General features: G+C 36.1%; 1 protein-coding gene across 1 annotated transcript in view; it reads left to right on the top strand.

Annotated features, from left to right (window-relative positions):
• SLCO4A1 (solute carrier organic anion transporter family member 4A1) overlaps window positions 1–19,747 on the top strand; it is a 48,231-nt gene extending 28,484 nt beyond the window's left edge. The window contains exons 7-12 of the mRNA XM_063459590.1: window positions 1,726–1,921; window positions 2,198–2,363; window positions 5,252–5,424; window positions 6,904–6,968; window positions 9,359–9,507; window positions 17,622–19,747. Of these exons, the coding sequence (XP_063315660.1) occupies window positions 1,726–1,921; window positions 2,198–2,363; window positions 5,252–5,424; window positions 6,904–6,968; window positions 9,359–9,507; window positions 17,622–17,789 (917 nt within the window). The 3' untranslated portion in view covers window positions 17,790–19,747. The remainder of the gene's footprint in view (window positions 1–1,725; window positions 1,922–2,197; window positions 2,364–5,251; window positions 5,425–6,903; window positions 6,969–9,358; window positions 9,508–17,621) is intronic.
• The last annotated feature ends 884 nt before the right edge of the window (window positions 19,748–20,631 follow it).

The raw sequence follows: 20,631 nt of genomic DNA, 5'->3' as shown, positions 1-20,631 counted from the left end.
GATATTGACAGATTACAGTGTGCATGCAGTGCCTCCAGCGTTGGGAATATTGACAGATTACAGTGTGCATGCAGTGCCTCCAGTGTTGGGGATATTGACAGATTACAGTGTGCATGCAGTGCCTCCAGCGTTGGGGATATTGACAGATTACAGTGTGCATGCAGTGCCTCCAGCGTTGGGAATATTGACAGATTACAGTGTGCATGCAGTGCCTCCAGTGTTGGGGATATTGACAGATTACAGTGTGCATGCAGTGCCTCCAGTGTTGGGGATATTGACAGATTACAGTGTGCATGCAGTGCCTCCAGTGTTGGGGATATTGACAGATTACAGTGTGCATGCAGTGCCTCCAGTGTTGGGGATATTGACAGATTACAGTGTGCATGCAGTGCCTCCAGTGTTGGGGATATTGACAGATTACAGTGTGCATGCAGTGCCTCCAGCGTTGGGGATATTGACAGATTACAGTGTGCATGCAGTGCCTCCAGCGTTGGGGATATTGACAGATTACAGTGTGCATGCAGTGCCTCCAGTGTTGGGGATATTGACAGATTACAGTGTGCATGCAGTGCCTCCAGCGTTGGGGATATTGAAAGATTACAGTGTGCATGCAGTGCTTCTAGTGTTGGGGATATTGAAAGATTACAGTTTGTGTGCACTGCCTCCAGTGTTGGGGATATTGACAGATTACAGTGTGCGTGCAGTGCCTCCAGTGTTGGGGATATTGACAGATTACAGTGTGCATGCAGTGCCTCCAGTGTTGGGGATATTGACAGATTACAGTGTGCATGCAGTGCCTCCAGTGTTGGGGATATTGACAGATTACAGTGTGCATGCAGTGCCTCCAGTGTTGGGGATATTGACAGATTACAGTGTGCATGCAGTGCCTCCAGTGTTGGGGATATTGACAGATTACAGTGTGCATGCAGTGCCTCCAGCGTTGGGGATATTGACAGATTACAGTGTGCATGCAGTGCCTCCAGCGTTGGGGATATTGACAGATTACAGTGTGCATGCAGTGCTTCTAGTGTTGGGGATATTGAAAGATTACAGTTTGTGTGCAGTGCCGGAGAGATTAAAATATTACAGTGTGTGTGCAGTGCCTCCAGTGTTGGGATATTGACAAATGACAGTGTGTGTGCAGTGCCCCCAGTGTTGGGGATATTGACAGATTACAGTGTGTGTGCACTGCCTCCAGTGTTGGGGATATTGACAGATTACAGTGTGTGTGCAGTGCCTCCAGTGTTGGGATATTGACAGATTACAGTGTGTGTGCACTGCCTCCAGTGTTGGGGATATTGAAAGATTACAGTATGTGTGCAGTGCCTCCAGTGTTGGGGATATTGAAAGATTACAGTATGTGTGCAGTGCCTCCAGTGTTGGGGATATTGACAGATTACAGTGTGTGTGCACTGCCTCCAGTGTTGGGGATATTGAAAGATTACAGTATGTGTGCAGTGCCTTCAGTGTTGGGGATATTGAAAGATTACAGTATGTGTGCAGTGCCTCCAGTGTTGGGGATATTGACAAATTACAGTGTGTGTGCACTGCCTCCAGTGCTGGGGATATTGACAGATTACAGTGTGTGCAGTGCCTCCAGTGCTGGGGATATTGAAAGATTACAGTTAGCGCGTGCAGTTCTGTCACTATATTAAACTCAGTTTACCGTTTCCGTTCCGTTGTGGAATGGTGGATATGGCTAAACCGTTTTTTATTCTGCCGCAGGTTATATGGTGGTCCCTGCAGGAGGAGGTGGTACTTTTCTTGGCGGATTTATCGTGAACAAACTGAAACTGCACTGCTCAGGGGTGATCAAGTTCTGCGTGTTGTGTACTCTGCCCGGCCTGCTGTCCATCTTCATATTCTTAATCAGCTGCCCTAACATGCCAGTGGCAGGGGTGACTGTGCCATATCACGGAAGGTACACGCTATACATTTATACATCGCCTGTGTGTTTTATATTTAAAGCACATTTCTGCGTTTTAGTTTTTATGTTTAATGAATCTTAATGATCTTTTTTTAAATGATGTATATCTATTATTATTTTTTTTAAATACTTTTTTTTTTTAAATCTCACTTTTAATTATTATATTTATTATTATAAAATGTCACTTTCTCTCTGGCTATCTGGCCATGACACTACTGATATCGGATCAACTGCTGCTCATCCTAATCGATTAGTTTGTGTTCCATACAGTGCGCTGATAGAACACAGTCTCAATCTGTCCGTCGCATGTAATGCCGACTGCCGCTGTGTGGAAGAGCTGTACAGCCCAGTTTGCGGAGAGGACCAGGTTATGTATTACTCAGCGTGCTTCGCAGGGTGCTCTGGAACACACACAGAGCTTGCAAGCGGGAGAAAGGTAACTTTATGTTTATTTTTATTTTTTTGCAATCTTTATTGAATGAGTTATAAAGATAGATTTATTATAAAACTAATTATCGCACTGAGAAGAGTATGTCTGGAAGACCAGGGGTATGGAAATTATACACAACTAATACATTTTAATGAATATAAAAATTATTATATGTTATTAAGGTTACATGATGTTTTGCATGGAGGTACTTTAACTCCTTGTGTGCCTGGATCCTCCGTATACTGAGGAAGGCCTTCATAAACATATATTTGTACACACACATAAATATATAAATGTTCATACACAGCAGATTAGAACTGAGTATGACACATCATCATGGAATATCAGTATGTTGTATGTTCAGATTTGCCCTTCTCTCATTAACAAGGCGTTCCAGCTGACATATACCATTTTTATTCTCTATTAGACTGTGAGACCAGTAGAGGAAATGGTTTATAGCACCAAGTGGGACCAATTAAATATTCCCTATTAGACTGTGAGACCAGTAGAGGAAATGGTTTATAGCACCAAGTGGGACCAATTAAATATTCCCTATTAGACTGTCTGACCCATGGGGAAAGGGGTTTATAGGGGTATTTAGCACCCAGTGGGACCAATTGTATATTCTCTATTAGACTGCAAGACTGGTGGTGCAGGGTTTATACGGGGTATATAGCTCCCGGTGGGTCAGTTACTCTCCATTATACTGCGAGATCACTAGGTGAAGGGGTTTATACCGGTTATATAGCTCCTGCTGGGATCAGTTATATATTCTCTATTAGACTGGGACCGTAGGGGGTAGGGGTTAAATAGCTTCCGTTGGGGGTCAGTTATACTATATTAAACTGTTCAGGGAAGGGGTTTATATGGGGTAAACAGCACCCGTTGGGATCAGTCATTCTCTTAGACTGTGAGAATGTACAGGGGAGGGGTTTATATGGGGTAAATAACACCCAGTCATTACAGAAGTTGGAGGGGGGCTCCCGACTGAGGCATGGCCTATCGAGAGTGCACGTACATTCGTACCCATATACATGGTTCTTAGTGGTGGACGATTGCGGGATCTATCATCGCTCCTAGGGGATAGACCTCCTACCTTTCTCTCACACTTCCGCTACCTACAACTGAAACATTTTCTGGCCTCCATACCACACAATGCACGACTCCACAGGGAACTTACGTGGTATGAGCAGCTTTGTGATCAAGGTACCACCCTAGACCACGCAATCTCATCTCTATATATGCACTTGCTCACTGGAGGCACCTCCACACGGATGGCATTCAAACGGCAATGGGAAGGACAACTAGGGAAGGATCTCACCGCCCAACAATGGGAATCCGCGCTACTTTGGCAATATAAGAGCTCCATGAGCTCTTATTATCAGGAGCTAAATTATAAGCTGATCTCCCTATGGTACAGGACACCGGTGTTGCTCCACCGCATCTTCCCTTCTACTCCTCCGACGTGCTGGAGATGTCAGGAGGAGCTCGGTACAGTGATACATATCTGGTGGGAGTGCAGGCTTATCATTCCCTACTGGGATATGATTAGGGAGGCGGTTCGGCTCATTCTAAGAGATCTACCAACGTGGGGTGCAGAACTGGCTTTATTACACATCTCCGCTCTACCCATACCAGTGTACAAGAAATCGATACTACGACACCTGCTTAACGCCGCAAAAGCTAACATTCCGGCACACTGGAAAACGGACGTGGTACCGACCAGAAGTGAGTGGATTAAAAGAGTGGAAGATATTCAGGGGGCAGAAGAAGCCCATGCTACCATCATGGGCCGGGTAGCCAGACACACTGACATGTGGGCGCCATGGTTCTTCTATATTGCCAGCTGCCGACAGAACGGGGACAATCAGGGGCACGCAGCGCAGCTTCCAATGCCCCCCCCTCTCTAACCTCTTTTCCTACCCTCTTCTCTCTGAACTCTGGGCCACGGGGGATCTGGGCTCGGGACTGGCTAGACCATACACAGGACGGATAATTGACATCTCACGGTACATGACTGACCTGACTGCTGACTGACGACTTTTCTGTGGACAAACTTGGGGGTGGACGGTAAACCATGATCTCCGGGGACGCCCTCGGAGACCCTGGAGACCTAGGTCACACTGGACACTTATCAAATTTGGACAACCACCGCTCTAGTTCACCCCCTCAATGCCCCGGGGTGGCGCCCATACAAACTTATGCATTGAGAATTCGTGACCTTTGACAAGGGCGATCAATTGACCCCTCTTTAAGTGGCTTAGTGGTCTGTTGGGTGTACTAGCCGGTGGATGTGTCTCGAGCTCCGCTGTGGAACACTGTCTGGAGGGATAATTCCCCACCACCGCAGAGTCTTAGATCCTGAATATTGGCTTTATCTGGGGATCCACTAGACAAAGGGGTTATGTATGGGAAGTGATGAGTAAGTACTCTATAGCGTCTTCACAGACCCAGAATTCTAACCTCTACGTTACTAACGGTTGACCCAATTTTCCTAACTCTGCTCTCATGGGATAGATCATGCCAACTGTTTCTGCCCAACCTAAAGCAACGTCACAACTAGAATAATCAGTGGTGCACTCATGCAAACACCTTGGGAATGTTCTGAGGTACTACTCATTTACATATCTGAACCTGACAGTTGGGGAACTGCTACTGACCCACGAGATGAAGCTCGGATCTCCTGATCTGATATTGGTTACTAGTATTGCTCCTGTCTATATTACAACTCACTAGATACTGAAACTTTGTATACATGTCTTGCTCATGTCTTGAAAATATTGCTCGTATATCTGGCCTGCGAGCCACCTTTGTACTATTTATTATGCCTTAATAAACAGATTTACAAAAAAAAAACACCCAGTCATTATTCCTAATTCCAGTTGTTATTCCAGGTTTACCAGAACTGCAGCTGTGTGGCATGGAAAGTGTCCTCTGTTGGGGGTCAGGCCGTGGCTGGGAAATGCTCGTCTTCCTGTGATAAAATGACTCTACTTCTAGTGTTTTTTTTCTGTGTGATATTGTTTACATTCCTGTGCAGTATTCCTGCATTAACAGCAACACTAAGGTATTTCTACACATGTAATGCTGTTCAGTTAATGTGTGTCTGGTAGTAGTGTATGGATGTGTAGTTAGTGTGTGTCTGCCTGTAGTGTGAGGCTTTGTAGTTTGTGTGTGTCTGGTAGCAGTGTAAGGATTTGCAGTTGGAGTTGATGGCTGTACGCTGTAGGACGCGCTCTGGCAAGTTCGGTCGCCAACTGCCAGACGTTCTGCCCACCCCCCCTCCCCCCAGTCTGGACCTACAAGTCCACTCTAAATTACATGGTTGTCTGCTTGTAACCTACTTGCGAGTCCCCTACCAGCACAAAAATACTGTCACATTCACTGGTGATGTCGGGGGGGGAGGGGGGTAAAAAGATACACCACCATTCCCTCATACATACCTATTCACAGGGGATAACAAACTAAGAAGAATCAACAAACCAAGCAACAGAGTAAGCAGGCCCCAATTGTAGGTGAATCACCCTTCCTAGAAAGTACCTGAAACTTAAGGGTCACATGCCTGTGATGATATAATGCAATAACTCTCACAAAGACACTCACACCAGTAAGACAGTAAGATGTCCCCACAGTGTATATTACAACAGATATATATAGCTCACCCCCATCTTTCTGTTTTACCTATCCCATCCTACCGGTTCTACTGTCCTTCGAGGTACCATACACCTCCTCTAACACGAAACCTTTAAAGCTGACTGTTCACAAACTACTTCTTAACTAAGCGACGATGCCTGAATTGTGTTATAACTTAATCGCAGAGCCCTGCGAGGCTGTGATGCAACCGTTTAGTACTGAGACCTGTGCGTCTTACTCATGATATCACACATATGGTCAAGAGTCATGTATCCACTTGTGGCTTAAAAAAGAGGAAAAGGAAGAGATAACAAAGTCGCTCGACTGTATTGAGCTTGGTAACACTGTTGTATGTTTATATGAGAGACCTGCGCGTCTCTTGCGTTACTTATTTACCTTTTTATCCTGATGTAATTGTCTCAATGACAAAAACAAAGCTTCTTTGAAATAGACATAGGATTTGCAGTTAGTTTGTGTGACTGCTAGTAGTGTAAGTCTTTGCAGTTAGTGTGTGTCTGGTAGTGTAAGGCTTTGTAGTCAGTGTGTGTCTGGTAGTAGTGTAAGGATTTGCTGGTAGTAGTGTATGGCTTTGCTGTTAGTGTGTGTCTGGTAGTAGTGTATGGCTTTGCTGTTAGTGTGTGTCTGGTAGTAGTGTATGGCTTTGCCATTAGTGTGTGTCTGGTAGTGTATGACTTTGCTGTTAGTGTGTGTCTGATAGTGTATAGCTTTGCTGTTAGTGTGTGTAGTGTATGGATTTGCTATTAGTGTGTGTCTGGTAGTGTATGACTTTGCTGTTAGTGTGTATCTGGTAGTAGTGTATGGCGTTGCGGGTAGTGTGTGTCTGCTAGTAGTGTAAGGCTTTGTAGTTAGTGTGTGTCAAACTTTCCCTTAATTCAGTTGCATTGTGTTGCAGGTGTGTGTCTGACAATCAGCGCTCCTTCGCTCTGGGGATCCAGTGGATTGTAGTGCGAACCCTAGGTAATGGATAATGATGTATTTGCTCATGTGACTTATGTATTTCCTGCAGAGTTTCCAGAGGCTTTAAATGTTCAATCCCATCTATCATGCTGTGTTTACATGCCTAACATTGTGGTTTCACTTCTCTCTAACACTCCAACTCCAACATGTACAGACTTAGTCACTGTAGTTCGAATGGCTGCGTTCAGAATCAGAAAACCATTAGCTGCTGGCTGGGGCTATTCGGACTACAAAATCCGGGCACTGTTCACAAAAACTAACAATGGACAGGTTTTGCTGACCAGGCTTCTAATGAGCCTAAATTTGGTCCTGACCAAAAGCTGCTAGACTGATAAAATACAGGCTGGAATTGTTTTGAGCCAAAATTCCTAAAACTTTAAAACTTCCCATGGCTCATGCGAGATGTGTCACGGGCTTATATTAAGCAGATAAGTATCCAGTACTAGAAAATAAGACTAGAATAGGCACCAAACAAGATAAGACAAGACTAGGAGAACCCAGTACCGGAGCAGGAAAGAAAGCAGAATCCAGACCATGTACACAATACAAGAGGGAAACATGGACATGGACAGGACAGGACTGTACATGAACTGGGAATACAAGACCAATAAAACAAGACAAAAGATACAAGGCAAAACAAGGAGACTAAGTACTATATATGCAATAAACATTGGAGATTTCGACATACATAAATGGCTAAGATGTATGCAGCCCACCACTGCACCAAAGTACTCCAATTACGGTGGGTCCTAACTGCTTAGATATGCATGACTAAAAGTACAATAATAAAACACACACAGTACTTACCTGCAAAGAAAGGAGCAGGAAATGAGACCACTGCTTGCAGGAACAGACTGAAACAAAAAGGATTAATGGCAAAGGGCGTGGCAACAAAAACAAACATTTAAAGGAATCCAGGAGACTGGGAATTCCAGGAACGGAATTAAGGAATGAACCCTGAATACCCAGCATAAAGAAAACCAGACATAGAATAGAAAAACAGAAAAACCAAGAAAAACTAAACAAGAATTGTAAAAAGAGTACTGGATACCAGAAGCCAAGGCCAGACATCTGCGCAGAACGTAACAGGACGTGACAAGATGAGACTTGCCTGTCAGAGTTATCGGATTGGTTCGTTTACAAGCCAACCAATCAGAGTGTTCTGTTGAGATTTCAAAGTGTCGGATAAAGGGTTTCTAAAAGGGTTTTCCCTGTGCAGAGAACTTGCAGGGTGCACATGGATTTATTTTTCTTGCGAAACATTTTTTTTGTATTGTCGTGTTTTTGCAAATCAGGTTCGGGAATTAATGTTTTTTTTGCTTGGCCTTTTGTGGGGCTGAATAAAAGAAGATTTAAGAAGAAAATACATCTGATGGTAGGTATAACTTTTTTAGAGGTTCTTAGATTTCTTGTGCCATCAACGTTATTAGGGGGGTAGACAATAATTTTTTATTGGGGGAGCTACATGCTTGTGACAGTGGCCACAGTTTTTTGTTTTGTTTGTTTTTTAGGGATGGACAATGGTATTTCCAACTCCTTCCTCATATATTTTATTCGTGGCCCACCTGCCATGCATGGGTGGGACTGTGGGGATATTTGGTCCCCTCCACATTTTTAATTTCAAATTATTGGCCCCTAACCATAGGCGATAAGTGGCGGGAGGAGGCATTAGGTTCCCACCTGTTTATTTTAGTTAGTTGCCCCTACCCACCAACTATGGGTGTGGGTAGGGAAGGGACTATTAAATTGTTTTAAATATCATGGCAATTATTTGTCCACCCCCATAATTTAATTTAACCGAATGCGTCTGACCGAATGATCCAGTGTCGCTCAACTCTACCAAATTCTGACTAAAATTTGCTTTACTAAATCTGAGAATTACAATTCCGGTCTGAATTCTGCCATGTTTATAGAATTTTGTCCATTCAGATTCTGTAATTTACTAAATAACCCTGTAAGTCTTTTCAAATGATCAGTTAGACTGATCTGTTAGAATGATCAGTATTTTTATTCATTTTTAAAATTGTTTTCAGCCCTTCCGTTTCACTCTGTCATTATTACACCCGCCCCATATTATTAGCTCTTCTATTAAATCCAGCACACAATGGCACAGCCAGCACTGTTTTTGTAAAACATCTCTCTTACATTAACAGCTTTCCAAGGTAGAGCAGTAGCATTAGATATGGACTGGCATATTGCATGGCAGACCAAGAGGGAATATAGAGCCAGGTAGATACCCGGCGTGCGGTGCTGTACCCTGCGGCACTCTGTAATGTGCTAGTTGTCACTTTTCCTATGTGATCACTAATTCACTGTGTGTACAATCTAAAACATAGGATACAAATGCTGTCTTCCATTCATACTCACTTGTGAATTGTCTGTGTTTCTAGGTGGAATCCCCGGGCCCATCGCCTTTGGATCCGTGATTGATATCTCATGCCTCATATGGCAGAACCAAGATGGCGAGCCCGGGTCCTGCTATATTTACCAGAATTCTGCTATGAGCAGATACACCCTGACTGCAGGGCTTGTTTACAAGGTAACAACCCCTCCAAAATAAAATATGTATATATACACACAATACACAGGATCCAGCGCACTCACTTATCCACTAAACAGCAACTTTAATGTTTACAGATTGTATTCGTTTTTTTAAAAACATCTAATCTAGGCAGGGAGTCTAGCCAACTCCTTGGGTTTGCATCCCTCACTGTCACAGGTGCCTCATCCCAGGGCCTATTTAGCCTTGTACTGCAGAGAGCCCCAGATGGATTCCCTCCCCAACCCCCCAAGTAAGTTGGTTTAAAGGAACACTCCAGGCACCCAGATCACTTCTGCCCTTTGGAGTGGTCTGGGTACCAACTTCCATCACCCTTAACCCTGCAAGTGTAATTATTGCAGTTTTTATAAACTGCAATAATTACCTTGCAGGGTTAAGTCCTCCCTTAACTGCGAAGGTCACATAATAACAACAACAAAGTATTTAACCAGTACATCCTAGGGATGTTACGTTTGCCCAACATCCAGTATTGTTACTATTACCCAATTTTATGTACTAATTTCATCTAACAAAGAAAGATGAAGGGCTGAATCAACCCTGCAGGGATTTGAACCTATGATCACTAATTTTTGCCTAGATTAGGTGTTTTAAAAAAAAAACAAAAAAAAAAACGAATAAATCTGTCAACATTGAAGTTGCTGTTTAGTGGATAAGTAAGTGCGCTGGATCTTGTGTATTGTATGAATTGGCCCCCTAGCAGCACCCCATTTATGCATGTTCAGGTGAGTGCAGCCCCCTGGTTTCATATATATTTATACACACAGACACACACCTTTACATTAAATAAAGACATCAGAACTCTGATGTTCTGGTTTTATGTTATTTAACAGACTAGTTCTGATATTATGTTATAACAGACTAGTTCTGATATTATGTTATAACAGACTAGTTCTGATATTATGTTATATAACAGACTAGTTGATATTATGTTATAACAGACTCGTTCTGATATTATGTTATATAACAGACTCGTTCTGATATTATGTTATATAACAGACTAGTTTATATTAGGTTATAACAGACTCATTCTGATATTATGTTGTATAACAGACTAGCTCTGATATTATTATGTTATAACAGATTAGTTCTAATATTGTGTTATATAACCATCTAGTTCTTATATTGTGTTATAACAGACTAGTTCTGATATTGTGTTATAACAGACTAGCTCTGATATTATGTTATATAACAGACTAGTTGATATTATGTTATATAACAGACTAGTTCTGATATTATGTTATAACAGACTAGTTCTGATATTATGTTATAACAGATTAGTTCTGATATTATGTTATAACAGATTAGTTCTGATATTATGTTATAACAGATTAGTTCTGATATTATGTTATATAACAGACTAGTTCTGATATTATGTTATAACAGATTAGTTCTGATATTATGTTATATAACAGACTAGTTGATATTATGTTATAACAGACTAGTTGATATTATGTTATATAACAGACTAGTTGATATTATGTTATATAACAGAGTAGTTCTGATATTATTCTGTTATAACAGACTAGTTCTGATATTATGTTATAACAGACTAGTTCTGATATTATGTTATATAACAGACTAGTTCTGATATTATGTTATAACAGACTAGTTCTGATATTATGTTATAACAGACTAGTTCTGATATTATGTTATAACAGACTAGTTCTGATATTATGTTATAACAGACTATTTGATATTATGTTATATAACAGACTATTTGATATTATGTTATATAACAGACTAGTTGATATTATGTTATATAACAGACTAGTTGATATTATGTTATATAACAGACTAGTTGATATTATGTTATATAACAGACTAGTTGATATTATGTTATATAACAGACTAGTTGATATTATGTTATAACAGACTAGTTCTGATATTATGTTATATAACAGACTAGTTCTGATATTATGTTATATAACAGACTAGTTCTGATATTATGTTATAACAGACTAGTTCTGATATTATGTTATATAACAGATTAGTTCTGATATTATGTTATAACAGATTAGTTCTGATATTATGTTATATAACAGACTAGTTGATATTATGTTATATAACAGACTAGTTCTGATATTATGTTATATAACAGACTAGTTCTGATATTATGTTATATAACAGATTAGTTCTGATATTATGTTATAACAGATTAGTTCTGATATTATGTTATATAACAGACTAGTTGATATTATGTTATAACAGACTAGTTCTGATATTATGTTATATAACAGACTAGTTCTGATATTATGTTATATAACAGACTAGTTCTGATATTATGTTATATAACAGATTAGTTCTGATATTATGTTATAACAGATTAGTTCTGATATTATGTTATAACAGATTAGTTCTGATATTATGTTATATAACAGACTAGTTGATATTATGTTATAACAGACTAGTTCTGATATTATGTTATATAACAGACTAGTTCTGATATTATGTTATATAACAGACTAGTTCTGATATTATGTTATATAACAGACTAGTTCTGATATTATGTTATATAACAGATTAGTTCTGATATTATGTTATATAACAGACTAGTTGATATTATGTTATAACAGACTAGTTCTGATATTATGTTATATAACAGACTAGTTCTGATATTATGTTATATAACAGATTAGTTCTGATATTATGTTATAACAGATTAGTTCTGATATTATGTTATATAACAGACTAGTTGATATTATGTTATAACAGACTAGTTCTGATATTATGTTATATAACAGACTAGTTGATATTATGTTATATAACAGACTAGTTCTGATATTATGTTATAACAGACTAGTTCTGATATTATGTTATATAACAGATTAGTTCTGATATTATGTTATATAACAGACTAGTTGATATTATGTTATAACAGACTAGTTCTGATATTATGTTATATAACAGACTAGTTGATATTATGTTATATAACAGACTAGTTCTGATATTATGTTATAACAGACTAGTTCTGATATGTTATAACAGACTAGTTCTGATATTATGTTATATAACAGATTAGTTCTGATATTATGTTATATAACAGACTAGTTGATATTATGTTATAACAGACTAGTTCTGATATTATGTTATATAACAGACTCGTTCTGATATTATGTTATATAACAGACTAGTTTATATTAGGTTATAACAGACTAGTTCTGATATTATGTTATAACAGATTAGTTCTGATATTATGTTATATAACAGACTAGTTGATATTATGTTATAACAGACTAGTTCTGATATTATGTTATATAACAGACTCGTTCTGATATTATGTTATATAACAGACTCGTTCTGATATTATGTTATATAACAGACTAGTTTATATTAGGTTATAACAGACTAGTTCTGATATTATGTTATAACAGATTAGTTCTGATATTATGTTATATAACAGACTAGTTGATATTATGTTATAACAGACTAGTTGATATTATGTTATATAACAGACTAGTTGATATTATGTTATATAACAGACTAGTTCTGATATTATGTTATAACAGACTAGTTCTGATATTATGTTATATAACAGATTAGTTCTGATATTATGTTATATAACAGACTAGTTGATATTATGTTATATAACAGACTAGTTCTGATATTATGTTATAACAGACTAGTTCTGATATTATGTTATAACAGATTAGTTCTGATATTATGTTATATAACAGACTAGTTGATATTATGTTATAACAGACTAGTTCTGATATTATGTTATATAACAGACTCGTTCTGATATTATGTTATATAACAGACTCGTTCTGATATTATGTTATATAACAGACTAGTTTATATTAGGTTATAACAGACTAGTTCTGATATTATGTTATAACAGATTAGTTCTGATATTATGTTATATAACAGACTAGTTGATATTATGTTATAACAGACTAGTTGATATTATGTTATATAACAGACTAGTTGATATTATGTTATATAACAGACTAGTTCTGATATTATTATGTTATAACAGACTAGTTCTGATATTATGTTATATAACAGACTAGTTCTGATATTATGTTATATAACAGACTAGTTCTGATATTATGTTATAACAGACTAGTTCTGATATTATGTTATAACAGACTAGTTCTGATATTATGTTATAACAGACTAGTTCTGATATTATGTTATAACAGACTATTTGATATTATGTTATATAACAGACTATTTGATATTATGTTATATAACAGACTAGTTGATATTATGTTATATAACAGACTAGTTGATATTATGTTATATAACAGACTAGTTGATATTATGTTATATAACAGACTAGTTGATATTATGTTATATAACAGACTAGTTGATATTATGTTATAACAGACTAGTTCTGATATTATGTTATATAACAGACTAGTTCTGATATTATGTTATATAACAGACTAGTTCTGATATTATGTTATAACAGACTAGTTCTGATATTATGTTATATAACAGATTAGTTCTGATATTATGTTATAACAGATTAGTTCTGATATTATGTTATATAACAGACTAGTTGATATTATGTTATATAACAGACTAGTTCTGATATTATGTTATATAACAGACTAGTTCTGATATTATGTTATATAACAGATTAGTTCTGATATTATGTTATAACAGATTAGTTCTGATATTATGTTATATAACAGACTAGTTGATATTATGTTATAACAGACTAGTTCTGATATTATGTTATATAACAGACTAGTTCTGATATTATGTTATATAACAGACTAGTTCTGATATTATGTTATATAACAGATTAGTTCTGATATTATGTTATAACAGATTAGTTCTGATATTATGTTATAACAGATTAGTTCTGATATTATGTTATATAACAGACTAGTTGATATTATGTTATAACAGACTAGTTCTGATATTATGTTATATAACAGACTAGTTCTGATATTATGTTATATAACAGACTAGTTCTGATATTATGTTATATAACAGACTAGTTCTGATATTATGTTATATAACAGATTAGTTCTGATATTATGTTATATAACAGACTAGTTGATATTATGTTATAACAGACTAGTTCTGATATTATGTTATATAACAGACTAGTTCTGATATTATGTTATATAACAGATTAGTTCTGATATTATGTTATAACAGATTAGTTCTGATATTATGTTATATAACAGACTAGTTGATATTATGTTATAACAGACTAGTTCTGATATTATGTTATATAACAGACTAGTTGATATTATGTTATATAACAGACTAGTTCTGATATTATGTTATAACAGACTAGTTCTGATATTATGTTATATAACAGATTAGTTCTGATATTATGTTATATAACAGACTAGTTGATATTATGTTATAACAGACTAGTTCTGATATTATGTTATATAACAGACTAGTTGATATTATGTTATATAACAGACTAGTTCTGATATTATGTTATAACAGACTAGTTCTGATATGTTATAACAGACTAGTTCTGATATTATGTTATATAACAGATTAGTTCTGATATTATGTTATATAACAGACTAGTTGATATTATGTTATAACAGACTAGTTCTGATATTATGTTATATAACAGACTCGTTCTGATATTATGTTATATAACAGACTAGTTTATATTAGGTTATAACAGACTAGTTCTGATATTATGTTATAACAGATTAGTTCTGATATTATGTTATATAACAGACTAGTTGATATTATGTTATAACAGACTAGTTCTGATATTATGTTATATAACAGACTCGTTCTGATATTATGTTATATAACAGACTCGTTCTGATATTATGTTATATAACAGACTAGTTTATATTAGGTTATAACAGACTAGTTCTGATATTATGTTATAACAGATTAGTTCTGATATTATGTTATATAACAGACTAGTTGATATTATGTTATAACAGACTAGTTGATATTATGTTATATAACAGACTAGTTGATATTATGTTATATAACAGACTAGTTCTGATATTATGTTATAACAGACTAGTTCTGATATTATGTTATATAACAGATTAGTTCTGATATTATGTTATATAACAGACTAGTTGATATTATGTTATATAACAGACTAGTTCTGATATTATGTTATAACAGACTAGTTCTGATATTATGTTATAACAGATTAGTTCTGATATTATGTTATATAACAGACTAGTTGATATTATGTTATAACAGACTAGTTCTGATATTATGTTATATAACAGACTCGTTCTGATATTATGTTATATAACAGACTCGTTCTGATATTATGTTATATAACAGACTAGTTTATATTAGGTTATAACAGACTAGTTCTGATATTATGTTATAACAGATTAGTTCTGATATTATGTTATATAACAGACTAGTTGATATTATGTTATAACAGACTAGTTGATATTATGTTATATAACAGACTAGTTGATATTATGTTATATAACAGACTAGTTCTGATATTATGTTATAACAGACTAGTTCTGATATTATGTTATATAACAGACTAGTTCTGATATTATGTTATATAACAGACTAGTTCTGATATTATGTTATATAACAGACTAGTTGATATTATGTTATATAACAGACTAGTTCTGATATTATGTTATATAACAGACTAGTTCTGATATTATGTTATAACAGACTAGTTGATATTATGTTATATAACAGACTAGTTCTGATATTATGTTATAACAGACTAGTTCTGATATTATGTTATAACAGACTAGTTCTGATATTATGTTATAACAGACTAGTTGATATTATGTTATATAACAGAGTAGTTCTGATATTATTATGTTATAACAGATTAGTTCTAATATTGTGTTATATAACCATCTAGTTCTTATATTGTGTTATAACAGAGTAGTTCTGATATTGTGTTATAACAGACTAGTTCTGGTATTATGTTATAACAGACTAGTTCTGATATTATGTTATAACAGACTAGTTCTGATATTATGTTATAACAGACTAGTTGATATTATGTTATATAACAGACTAGTTCTGGTATTATGTTATAACAGACTAGTTCTGATATTATGTTATAACAGACTAGTTCTGATATTATGTTATAACAGACTAGTTGATATTATGTTATATAACAGACTAGTTCTGATATTATGTTATAACAGACTAGTTCTGATATTATGTTATAACAGACTAGTTGATATTATGTTATATAACAGACTAGTTCTGATATTATGTTATAACAGACTAGTTCTGATATGTTATAACAGACTAGTTCTGATAATATGTTATAACAGATTAGTTCTGATATTATGTTATAACAGACTAGTTCTGATATTATGTTATAACAGATTAGTTCTGATATTATGTTATATAACAGACTAGTTCTGATATTATGTTATAACAGACTAGTTGATATTATGTTATATAACAGACTAGTTCTGATATTATGTTATAACAGACTAGTTCTGATATTATGTTATAACAGACTAGTTGATATTATGTTATATAACAGACTAGTTCTGATATTATGTTATAACAGACTAGTTCTGATATTATGTTATATAACAGATTAGTTCTGGTATTATGTTATAACAGACTAGTTCTGATATTATGTTATAACAGACTAGTTGATATTATGTTATATAACAGACTAGTTGATATTATGTTATAACAGACTAGTTCTGATATGTTATAACAGACTAGTTCTGATATTATGTTATATAACAGACTAGTTCTGATATTATGTTATAACAGACTAGTTGATATTATGTTATATAACAGATTAGTTCTGATATTATGTTATATAACAGACTAGTTGATATTATGTTATAACAGACTAGTTCTGATATTATGTTATATAACAGACTAGTTGATATTATGTTATAACAGATTAGTTGATATTATGTTATATAACAGACTAGTTCTGATATTATGTTATAACAGATTAGTTCTGATATTATTTTGTTATCAATAACTTATTTTAAATCAATTTGTATTCTCTGCACAATAAGTAGTGAGCTGTTTTTGATGAATAATTGTTCGTGCAGTGATCTCTGTGTTATACTAGATTTGCCTTGTTCGTATTATCCTTCCGTTACTTTAATAAGAAACCCTATTTTAATACGAGCCTCGTTTCCTAACCAAGCATGTTCTTTGTGTTACAGGTTCTGGGACTGGTGTTTTTTCTACTTGCGTTGATGCTTTATAAACCGCCTCATGTATCCCCACCAAGCTGCATAGACAAAGCAGAGCATGCTGGGAATGGCCACTCGAACAGAGATTCTAGACAAGAAATCGAGAACGAAATTCTCACATCAGTTTCCCAGTCTTGAGTCTAATAAGCACTGTTTCTGGGCTCTGCGTGGTCCTTTCCTTCTGCAATATGGTGCTATGGGGATTTCCTACAGACAATATCCTGTAAGGGCTAATTCAAGCACCGACATGTTCAATCAATCATTATGTAAGACTTCGTGAGAAACAAGATTTGTTATCTTGTCATCAGAACAGATAGGAGGCCCACGTATATACTGCCACTTGGCATGCACTGGCCAAATGGAAGAACCCTGCCATGTAACATGCTCCGACCAAATGAAAAAACCCTGCCACGTGGCTTCCTCTGGCCAAATGGACGGACACCCTGAAAAATGGAAAAAAGCCTGTCATGTGGCATGCTCTGGGCACATGGAAGAACCCTTTCACATGGCATACACTGGCCAAATTAAAAACGCTGCCATGTGGCTTGTTGTGGCATGCAGCATCCTTACAATCTGATCTCTTCCAGCCCAGGTCAACAATTCACCCGGTCTGGGAGACGTAATGCACTTATTAGTTTATATACCTTTCTTTTCTATTTAAAAAACCTTATTTCATGTAGATGATATCTAGTGAATGAACTGCCTGCCCCTCTTAACCAGTAACGGGTGTAATGATTTTCCTAGATTCTCCCTTACTATATCGTAACTGGATGAGCTGTATGTATCGGAACTCCTCTACTCAGCCTGAGTATCCCTGCCAAGTATTCCCTTTTCCTAACGTAGGAGAACCAGAGTGATTATAGCAGTGTCACAAATCATCAGACGAGGTTTGATGTAGGGTATAAGAGATACAAGTTTAATTGGTGACAAGTTGGCTTTATATACAGCTGTCCCCAGCATGGGGTAATCATAGTGACAATGCATGCCCCACCCTGACGCCTTGATGTCTGGGACATAACTCAATCATAGCTAGATAATTGAATTAACTGTCAGACACCAGGGCGCCTTACAACGGTATCCCCGAAATAATACTCTTCTTCTTGAAATATCCCCCAAAATTATATGTTCCTAAAGAGCTTTTGTGGAAATGGTTAATCAGTCCAAAAAGCACCTGGATTGGAGGTGTCTGGCCCGAATCTTGAGAGAAAGTTTGACCAGGCCACTACTACTCTCCGATGCAGCGCTGAGTTCCAGGCCACTGAGTGGAAAGACCCGGTCATAAAGAATAGCTTCTTATGGGTCAGGGACAAGGAGCTCCCTCTAGTCCTTGGTGCCCTCTGATGCCTCGTCACCTCCCTGATCTCTCTTCCAAATGGCCCTGGGACCAAGCGCTACCCAGGTGATGTTTTACCAGATCGCGGCAACTCGCAATCCGATACACAGTTCCATACAATTTCTGGGCCTCTTACTAGTCCCTGATGGTCTCCCGGTTGATCGATTCAACTCCACAAAGTGGAAAGGCACAGCAGGGAAGGGGACACCCCAGTGATTATAGTCCTTTTAGGGAGGTGTTGGCTGGGAGTCCTGCGCCAGTTGCCTCATTGACCAGGAGGACTGTCATATTATACATTTATACAAAATGTCACGGTTAAAATGTTCTAAGTGTGTCTTACTGATCAGAGTTTTGTGAGGAGTTAAAATTGCCTGAAAAAACATTTTTACCCAAAATTTGAAGGCTTTTTGTTCCTACCTTTTTTTTGTAAATGAATTTTTCAGTAGACGCAATACTGAAATTTTATGAAAACAATGTATTTTTAAAACTCTCTCAAAGCCTGATTTTCACTTTAAACAGGTACTGAAAGGGTTATAGTTTGTTATAGAAACCCTCTATAAAGTTGGCTAATTTGCAATGTGCACAGAAAGTCACTTCGATCGCCACCTCGATAGTAAGCACACATAACCACGGTTTGTATATTCTTTGGACTACGCCAAGTGCACAGTGTCATGAAGGTTATGCTCACCACTACGGCACTAAAAGTTAAAAGGTACCAGGTTTAAAAAAAATAATAATAATAAACCCACATAAGATTTTAACTATGCAGATTTTTTTATTTATGTATTTTTCCTCTGTGTAAAAATTTCTATATAATTACTATTGTTTACAATGCAGATAGTTTGTAAATAGATTGATTATTGTTAGAATTAATTATTCTAAAATAATTTTAAATGCCTATAAAATATTAGGCTTGTGCATAGCTGAATGTTCCTATGTATGCAAGTAGATATATATATATATATATATATATATATATATATGTAGGTATGTATGTATTTAGGTAGGTACGTGTGCATGTATGTAGATAGATATATGACTATATGTGTATGTATTTAGGTAAGTATGTGTGTGCATGTAGGTAGATAGGTGTGTGTGTGTGTGTACTTAGGTAGGTATTCATATGTGTATGTATACATATATGTAGGTGTGTGTGTGTGTGTATATATATATATATATGTGTGTGTGTGTGTGTGTGTATATGCATGTTCATAGGTAAATATGTATGTAGGTAGGTATGTGTGTGTGTATGTATGTACAAAGGTATATATGTAGGCACGTGTTTGTATGTAGGTATGAGTGTTTAAGTGTATGTATGTGTGTTTTTTTATGTATGTATGTATGTAGGTAGGTATACATGTACGTACGGCAGGTGAGTGATGTTCCCTTGACTCATATGAAGAGTTACGGGTGTGAACAGGGGTTGTTTTAGAGAGTTTTTCCATGTATGATTATCTCATTGCTCTATGATCATAGTAAATCACTTGATGCAATTAAATGTATGACGATTTCAGTATTTATTTTAATGTTTAATGTATTTGTTTATGATTTGTGATCATTTTGTTTATTTTGTATTCTATTTTTTATTGAGAATTAAATTCTTACCGACGAAAGAGCTAATTCTGCATCCGTTTTCAAAGCTGTAAT

Source organism: Pelobates fuscus, chromosome 6 (assembly GCF_036172605.1).
Source record: "Pelobates fuscus isolate aPelFus1 chromosome 6, aPelFus1.pri, whole genome shotgun sequence".
Taxonomy (NCBI): domain Eukaryota; kingdom Metazoa; phylum Chordata; class Amphibia; order Anura; family Pelobatidae; genus Pelobates; species Pelobates fuscus.
Note: the sequence above shows the minus strand (reverse complement) of the source record. Positions and strands in the feature narration are given on the sequence as shown.